This window comes from Zonotrichia albicollis, chromosome 3, assembly GCF_047830755.1.
Source record: "Zonotrichia albicollis isolate bZonAlb1 chromosome 3, bZonAlb1.hap1, whole genome shotgun sequence".
NCBI lineage: Eukaryota > Metazoa > Chordata > Aves > Passeriformes > Passerellidae > Zonotrichia > Zonotrichia albicollis.
The window spans coordinates 79,721,260-79,730,753 of record NC_133821.1 but is presented as its reverse complement, the minus strand read 5'-3'; the positions used below and the strand labels follow the sequence as shown (position 1 = coordinate 79,730,753).

Below are 9,494 nucleotides of genomic sequence, written 5' to 3'. Positions count from 1 at the left end.
CAAACTACAGTGAAAATAAAAGTCATGGTCTTACCATGAAAGTTTAAAAAAACCCAAATCCTAGCAGTAAGAGGACTAGAGGAAATGGCACAAACTGAATGAGATCCTTTTAGACATGTATGTGGCAGGAATGATACTTAAAAATATATTCCAAAATACTAAAATCTCATTTCTGAGTGTCAAATTTCTTCTCTACTATTCAGACATGATTTTCTGACACGGAAAGACAAGATAAATTGACACATGGCAGCTATTCCATAACATCCTCTTTTATGTACACCCTTTAGTCTGTCAGAAGTTTATAACTGAGGATATTTGGGTCTGTAATGGATATTGAATCTTAGGGACACCCATAAATTTGGAGTGTATGAGAACTGGGTCACTAGTGGTACTCAAAAGAACAAGCTTAAAGTAACACTGTGTGCTTTGAATATGTGTGTCTTTTCTCTTTTCATTATTCTTTTTAGACACTTGGCATTCTTCTCATGTTTTCCCTCCTCATGAACCTACCTCTCATTATTCCCCTGAGAACTCTCACTATTCTGTAAGTGTACACACCACCATCTTTCCTGCTTTTTATCTCAGCTCTCATAACTCTATTTCATCCCATGTTAGTTTCCTTTTTTTAACCCCTCTTGTATGAAAGCTGCTGCATGCTGAGTAATGCTGCATGCTGCATGCTGCATGCATTCAGTACATTTCCCTTCTCCCTGACCCTCAAACCCTTTTCCAGTATTTCCTACAACAGACAGAGTATGAAACAATCAAGTCACAGTGTATTAATTCAACGACATCTACCTTTTCAAGGGCAGTAGCCACAGTTATCAATGAAGGAACTCACATTTGGTAAATGCAACTCTTTTGCAGTCTTGGCACACTTCTTCATAAGCATCTGACATAATTTAACCCTCACTACAAAGGTATGCATTTTGCATGTATGTATTTACTACTTTAAATACAGAATTCAGTATCAGAAAATATTCTCCTGGTATAGTCAAATGCTTATGTGTACAAATAAAGTGTATTTGTGTTATTGAAGAAGGTATTTAAGTATGTTGAAGTTAATTTGACAGTTATACGTGGTTAAATGCATTGTGTTTTCAGGGTGTTAATTTGAAATCTGACTTCTTGCTTAGTCAAACTCTTAAGAGTGTCCCCCAACATTTCAGTACAATCAGTAGGTTCTAACAGATACCATAGAAACCTTCAGAAAATATGTACCATTATTTTTCTTATGTCCTCTTCCCTTTCTGGACCAGCATTTATAATTCTGCAGTGATCTGAGACTAGGACTTGATAGATATACTCCAGAAGAAAAGATAATTCGAATTAAATATCCCTACAAAATAATACCTTTACTTCTGAACACAAATTATTATTATAGTTTGCTATTTATGTTTATATTCACATCTGATGCCTCTGAACCAATCTAAAATGTGATCTTATTGACAAAGTTCTTACTTCAACAAAAAAAGGTTATATTTCGACACAAAAAACCAGTAGTATTTGACTGAGGGTTTGTAATCATTTATTAACACCAGTGTGGACTTTTTAAATTTCTAATTTATGTTTTTTCTGAGAGAAAAATCAACCCTGTTAAAGAGCTATTGCAACATAACTCTTAACAGCTGAGAAACAGAAATAGGTTATATAAGGAGTAGTTGTTTTACTGCACATTTTCTATAAAGTTGTCACATGAAAAACATATTTGGCAAGTTATTAAATTTATAGACTTATTGAAGATTTATAGCCACTCAAGATGCTTGCAGTACTCACAGGTGGCATAACTGTGCATGAGGCAGAGTGCCAAACAAACAGCAGTAGTAACTGTTCAACAGTGTGTGTGTTTGCAATAGATCAGGGTGATGTGGATCAGTTTACTTACAAATGTAATCCATTTGATTTCACTTCCATTCCAAAACACTTACTTGACCTGAGATTTGGCACGCTATGCTCTAACTCAAGACAAGCCTATTTAATAAGTTGACAAATGCTCCATAACAGGAGCTAATAATGGAAACGTTCACTGTGAACTACTACTCAACTCTACAAAAACTCTGGATAACTTTTGTACCCTGAGAGTGGTTCATAGCTGAAATAATTCCTGTGCTTATACTGCCATTTGCACTGCTCTCCAAAACATTTGAGCAGTTCCCCATCTGTGGTTTGACTGCAGCACTTCTGCACAGATAAATCTTATTTCAGAGTAAAGGCAAAATGCTGACAAGAGGAAAAAAGAAATGTTTTCCCATGACCACTCTGCTGTGCAAATGTTTCTTTGTCTTTTCTGGGATCATATATTGGTGGAGAAATTGTTAAGAGAGAAAACATTTTTAGGAACTTGAATAAATAAATTCATTTGTGGTCTCCTTCATCCTCTTAGTTTTCATTAAAAACAACCAAAAGTAATTAATTTAAGTAATGAAATGAGCTCACAAGAATTTTATGAAACAATCTATAATTAAAGATTTTTTTAGTTGCCAAATCAAATGCCCTTGTTTAGGAAACTTCAATATGGTGGATAAAATTTGACTATGAATCCAGGTTAAAGACACATCCCATTACACTTTCACTTTCTGACATGTATACTCTACATATAACAGCAGTGCCCTAGTCACAGTGAATTCTAAGGGGTTTTTGAGAGAATTTAAACTATTCTAAATCATTAATAAACATTTCTTTACCTAAAAATTTAATACAAATTTTGGAATTCCATCTGATTTTACATATATAAGCATAATTTATCCTTCAGGAGAAAAAAAGGATTGAATTGCTGCAGGATTTCTAAGCAGCAAATGCTTCATAACAGAAATGCAATGAAGAAATGTGATTCATGTGTGAGTAGGGAACACATAAAATATTTTGTAGTAGTGGTTTTACTACATAATGCCCAAAGTCCACAAAGGAATGGTCCCACCTCTCTTTTCTGGGGCAACTGGTGGTAAAAGACAAAACCTAATGGTAACCTGACCTGCTTCTGGTGCTTGTCAAAGTCATCATGAAGCTGATCAATTTACCATTTCTTTATCTTTTTCTATCTCATGAATTGTTTTGTTCAGTTCTGGTGAAAAACACAGAACAAGAGCTTTGGGACAGGTGAGGTGAACAAATACAGTAAGCACAACACCTTCTTGATCTTTTGGGAGGCTCTTCCAAAGATGCAACCTCCCAAAGAAGCCATGGAAAATGTTAAGGCATAATGTAAGAAAATCCAGCTACCTGTGGTTACTTCAGGAGTGGAAGAACTATGCCTTTGAAAAAAAGTTAAAGTAAATCAGGAGCATAGTCAAAAGCTGCTAGGCCTGCAAAAAAGTCTGGACTACGACACTTCCTAAATGCTACATGATAAGTGCAAAATATTTTTATCAATTTTATGCTAGGATTCAGAGCATAATTATTTTTCTGTCTTCTATTATAAAAACTTTTCTGAATATTTCAGCGATTCAAAGTCTCTCTTTTGCTTCAGCAGCATATTTTTAACAATATGAGGCTACTAGAATTGGGACTTGAAAATTTCAAACTAGAATGGTTTACTCAATTTTCTTTTTGAAATAAATGTTCAGCTTTACTTTCTTTGTCACGTGAAAAACATACTTAGTAAGTTACAAAGAGAAAAAAAGTGACCCATACACCTTTTCAAAAAACATTCACCATTGAAATAAATACCTACAAGTGGCATGAAAATCCAGACACTTCTCAAATAAACACAGAAAGGAGCAACCACACTTCCTACACGGCACATCATGCTTCCACTTCCAACAGCAAGTGATCTACATGGAAAAGAATTTGAGTAAGAATTCTGGCAGTTAAAGGAAACAATTAGAAATGCACAGACACTTAAAACATCAGTAAGATTTGTGTCTTTAAGCAATTATACTAAGAAGCTGTTGCTATGCCAATGTAAATTTATATTGTAGTGAAATGCAGCTGCTTCTGTAATTAAGATTAAAAATATAATTGTCATTCAGCACAGATCATGGGATTAATAACCAGGATTTATAAGAAAGGCATAAAACATGTTTAAGAAAGTACTGAGTATTCTTCTAGTTCCCCAGTAGAACCTACCAATGCACATGGAATGCAAAATAAATAAAAACCATGGTACAACCAAACTCCAGACAGCTCTGAGGCAGCTGAGGAACTCATACCATCCCAAGTCTTTCAGATCACCCCCACTGATGCCAAGAGCTGCTGGATCTTGTGTAGAACAACAAATTAATGAATGAAAATTAATTAATTAATGAAAAATACATAACTGGCCAAAGTTCTTACCTTACTATTGTTGGGTACAGTTCTGCTGTGTAGAGATATATAAGGCCAAATGCCACACCTATGGAAAATTTTCCAGCCATATTTGCTAAGATAATTAATATATTGAAATCCTAATGAAAGAGAGCACAAATAAATATATCACCAGAAAATTACACCCTTCCAAACATAATTTACGTTCTTCAAAAGTTGTGACACTTCTTTAAACAATAAGCAATACTCATTGCTTGCTTTTTAAAAATTGCTCAATAAGTTACTAGTTTCCACATCACTTTTTACCAGTCCTGGTTCACTGAAGCCCTGGGAGCATTTTATGTGTGACTCCAGCAATGACATTGAAACTTGTACTGAAAATACAGAAATCTATCTTAGACTGGAAGCTGCAACTTAAAACCAGCCTTTAATTAACTATTCTGTGATTTAGAAAGAGCAGCTGCATCTACTGACTTAAGAGCCTTTAAAATCAATTTCTGCTATAGGAACACTTCCAAGCATACATGACTAACCTGAGGTATGAACATAATTAAAACACAGATCAGTGCACTTAAAATAAGGAACGGAATGAGTGTGTTTCTCCTTCCCAGTTTGTCCATCGCAACGCAAGCAATGATATAGCAAGGCAACTCCACAGCACCTGTCAGTATGAAATTATCTCAGTTTAAGTCATGATTGCACATATTCATCTCATAACTGTAACTTCCTCTTTATGGGGAATTTATCTGATCCAGGGGCTAGTAACACAAGTAATATCTAAAGATAACCAGTGTGTTGGGCTAGTTCATTTGGTTACAGAAAGTGTGACAGAAGGCAGAGAACAGCCTAAAATACGGAAGTGGGAGTGGAGAAGGACAAGGGAAACAGGTTTCACAGCACAAAGCAGCTCCAGTTCTCTTTGGGGTGGAAAATTACAGAAAAGAGCAAGGCCACAGTTCTGTTTCTATGACACTGACACTTCTGTCTGAAAGCTCTACATTTGCTGTTCTTCTCCTTCGGGCATTTTCACATTAACAGCTCAAGTGTGCCCACAGGGAATATTGCTGGTGTCACTCAGACACACCTCTCAGGATTTGGCAGCTTCCACCTGGACAGGAAACAGTAGCCACACCAGAATCAGTTCAAAACCATCTCAAAGTAAAAGGCAAGAAAGGTCTGTCCACATCCAGTTTTCTGAGTAAGCCCCACTAATACAGAGTGCAGTTCCAGCTTTCTCCCTTCTCCCTGAAAAAGAGGGCTTACAATAGCCCGCTCTTAATACAGATCATCCTGTCCTAATGTTCCTTTCCAGAGAAAAACTTCTGCTGCTCTAAAGGTCCTGGCATTTGGGTAGACCTGTTTGCCCTGTGTAAACATGATTTGCCCCTAGACAAATAATACTGAGCCAAAGCCAGTCTGGACACGTTTTAAGCCAATTTGCTCAGGAAGAATGGTACTATGTCCAATAGAAAACCAAGGAAGAACGTAAGATACAGCCCTGAACAGCCTGGATTCCTTTATTAAGTACATATAGCATGTCAATACACCTGTAATATCAGGAAACAGTATTTTGGGGTTGTGTTGGAAAAAGCAGGTTGTAATTATTCAGGGTCTGTTAGTCTGCTAAAATATTTTTAGAAGAGGTGGGTACAGTGAACTCCACAATAGCAGTTTAGTTATCTGTGCAATACCAGCACCCACTCTTCAACACATCAGTCTAACAATACACTGTAATACAGGGCAAAACAAACTAGAATAATGAGAGCCCCAGTCCTTCTGTGAGCCTGTGTACACCATCAGTCACATTCACTTCACTGAGAGTACTCAGCTGCACAAAGCAAAGCACATGATTTAATTCTTCACTGCCTCAGAGCTGCAAGTCTGATCTAGAGTCTTCTGAAGTCAGTGGAATATTTTTACTGATGTTAACAAACTTTGGATCAAGCCCTGAATGCACTTTAGCTGCCTTTGTAAACAACTTACATGCCAGAGAAAGATTACAGCCAGAATGATAAAATTAAAAGAGTATTACCACTTAATTAAAAAGACACTTCTGAGAAAAAGAAAATGACTCTTCCTTCTGACGATTATGACTATGTTTTCTACACAGCCAAACTCAATATATCATGACTGTAAGTGATAAAAGGAATATTTTTTCTCCCATTTTCCTAGTTTGTGCCTTTAACAGAGCTGTGTGAATTTTGTATTGCTTGTCTGCTTCCCCTGGTGTTTGTGTGGATTTGCTATAAGCTTCCAAGGCAAAGAGAAGACAAGCCAGAATATGGTTTTACAATCAGAAAGACAGAGAAGAATTCTGTGCACCCACAAATTCTAATTTTTTTTTCTCAGATACAGTGGAATTTGGAGTGAATGATACTATGTTAGTCAATTTTATGAAAAGTTAGCAAGAAACTTTTCAAACAAGGTTCACAATTGAATGAACAAAGTAAAAAATTGGCTGTCAAATCTATAGACATTTTTAAATGTTTGTTCCAGTTCTGTCATTAACAGAATAAGGTACAAGAATATTTACCTATGAGAAAGAGATTTAAATATTCATTGCCTCCTAGACTGACAGAACTGAGGGAGAAGACGTAGTACCCCAAGCTCCCAGTGAACCAGATCAGCCAGACTGTGATGGTCCTTCTTGCAATTTGCCAGTTACAAAACAGGTCTAAGATGTTGTGCTTCTTTGCTGAGGATGTATCATCATCACCCATTCTGCCACTGGCCACATCGTCTTGTTGGACTGAGCACAGTTCAGAAACTTTGCAGGGAGTGCTGACTTTATTCCATCTTGCCATTGTATCAATCACTTTCTGTGCATCTTCATATCTTTCCTCTGACAGCAGCCAAAAAGGTGTTTCTGGGAGCATCCAGCAGCACAAGACAAAGGGAAGAGTTGCTATGGATAGAAATATCTGATAGACCCACCAGGTCCGAACCAAAAATCCCACGAGTGCCACAATCATAATTCCCATAGCAAAAAAAGCATGGACATGCATAGAAGCCCAGGTTCGTGCTTTAATGCCAACAAATTCAGTCACATAAACAAAAGCCACAACCAGATAGCCACTTGAAACCTGGGAAGATGGGAGAGAGAAAAGAAAAAAACAAAACAAAAAACAGAGTGAGGTTTGTTTCTCCTCTCCCTGTGCACCAGCAGTAAAAACCAAAGACCTAACAATGTTCTACATCTGTGTATGCTAAATTGTCACCGCGCTGGCCTGTCTCACACTGACAGAAAAAAGGCAACCATGAAAATGAGTCAGCTGGAGAAAAAATGCACTCAAACCTTCTGACTGCGTGGACACTATTTAAAAATGTGATGTGAACTAGGATGCTTCTCTGTAGTGAGGGACAGCCAGCCAGAGACACCTGTGAAGAAACTTAATTTGCTGATGTCATTAAGCCCTTCTCCTCCAAAAATCAGGTCCCTTAATGACATTACAAACTGGATGCTTGGGAAGGAGAGGTCCCCTGAAGTAGTTAGCACTTCTGAAAATCTTGATCTCGGCTTTTAAGCAGAACATTAATACCCTGCATGTCAGAAAACTGCACATTTACGAACAATTACCTTCCACACCCTTGTAAAATATCTCATTAAATCAAAGTTTTTGCAATATTGGAAGAGAGTCTCATATACATACACAATTACAGGTTTTCATATGGCATCAAGTGAATGCAATTCCTGGCATGTTCTGCATAATACTATTTCTTCATTGAATATATATATATTATTGAATATATATATTTCAATTTCTCAAATATCTCAACATCAAATTCCTGGTATCTTAAAACATTGCAAAACACAGCTAGACAATATAGACTAGAAAATATTTCAGTATATTGTTTTGATTAATTGTTTTTCCCATTAACAATATTCCAGTTACCAGTCTCCAATTCTGAACCCACTGATAGGAAAGCTGCACTGACTGCAGGGGCACAGGGCTAGAGTTTAGGAGTGCACATTGCAAATCAGTCCCAGTGGCCAGAGAAAACCTACAGCATCAGCCTGGTCAGAGCCGTTTGCTTTTCTAAACTACCACAGGACCTGGCATCAAGAGCCAAGGGAGTCAGCAGAGGGACTCCTGTAGATCTCACTGTTTAAGGCTGACATGATGCAGTTTTTCCTGCTAGGAAATTCAGGCAAAGGGAGCTCCAGGTACAAGATCCTGTCTTGACTAAGGCACTGTCAGCAAAACAAAATAAATGATTTTTAAATATCTAACCCATGTTCAGTAAGTTAGACGATTATTTTTGTGATGGCATTCTAATTTCTTTATGCATTATGTAGTGAAAAGCTCAAGAACATACTTTGGGCTGTAAAATAGTTATTTAAAATTAGTTATTATGTATAAATATTGATTATGTGTCAGATATTGGATGTATACCACACACAGATAAAACTGTGTGTGTGGGTCTGCATAAACACATATACTGAAATACCTTTAAGTACATCTAGTACTAAGTACCTTTAAAACATCTAGGTGTTAAACATATCTGCCTATGCATTTTATATTCCAGATACAGCTTAAAAGATCAAAGAGATGCATGCAAGAGAAAATGTGCATCTCTCCTCCATCACTCAAAATGGTAGAGATAAAAATAATACTTATTATAGATTTGCTAGTTTAAGAAAAAAAATATTCAATTTCTAACAATAAGGAGAAATGCAACAGCAGCTGCAATGCAGAATCCAGAGTTTGCTGCTCACACTTGGTATTTAATTACCAGTCCAGCAGAGGTTGGGATGGAGGAAGTAGCAAACACTGCTTCATACAGACGCTTTCTATTAATTCAAAGAGGAAAACTGCTGTGGTCCAAGAACATTCAGACTCTCCCTGCTCTGCTGAAATAAGTGCAACAGACGGGGCTTTAGAATAATGAAGTTGGAGAGGAAATAATAACAAAAGGGAGGTTTTCCTGAGAAGGGGTAAGAAAAGGCACGGAGAAGGGCCAAGGGTGAAGGTCCTTTCTTACCATGGCGAGGAGAAAGCGCACAATCACAAAACTGTAGTAGTCAAAGGTGAAGGCCACCGCGATGCCAAACACAAACTGACCAGCACTTGTGAACCATATGACACGCTGTCTTCCCAGCCTGCAAATCACAGCAGTAATGAAATCATCCATAGCCACAAACATTCTATTAAAATACACCTGCAGCTCCAGAGAGCCTAGACGGAAGTTACTAACTCACCACAGAAATTCTGGTTTAGTTACCTGTATTAATTTGTCGGCAATTTCAGCTT

At 37.1% G+C, this 9,494-nt stretch overlaps 1 protein-coding gene across 1 annotated transcript in view; it reads right to left on the bottom strand.

Moving 5' to 3' along the window:
- The window catches only part of SLC22A16 (solute carrier family 22 member 16), a 35,674-nt gene that overhangs the window by 5,903 nt on the left and 20,277 nt on the right, over positions 1–9,494 (bottom strand). The window contains exons 3-7 of the mRNA XM_005485056.4: positions 9,226–9,343; positions 6,776–7,325; positions 4,776–4,903; positions 4,273–4,382; positions 3,671–3,770 (exon numbers count right to left, since the gene is read on the bottom strand). Of these exons, the coding sequence (XP_005485113.1) occupies positions 3,671–3,770; positions 4,273–4,382; positions 4,776–4,903; positions 6,776–7,325; positions 9,226–9,343 (1,006 nt within the window). The remainder of the gene's footprint in view (positions 1–3,670; positions 3,771–4,272; positions 4,383–4,775; positions 4,904–6,775; positions 7,326–9,225; positions 9,344–9,494) is intronic.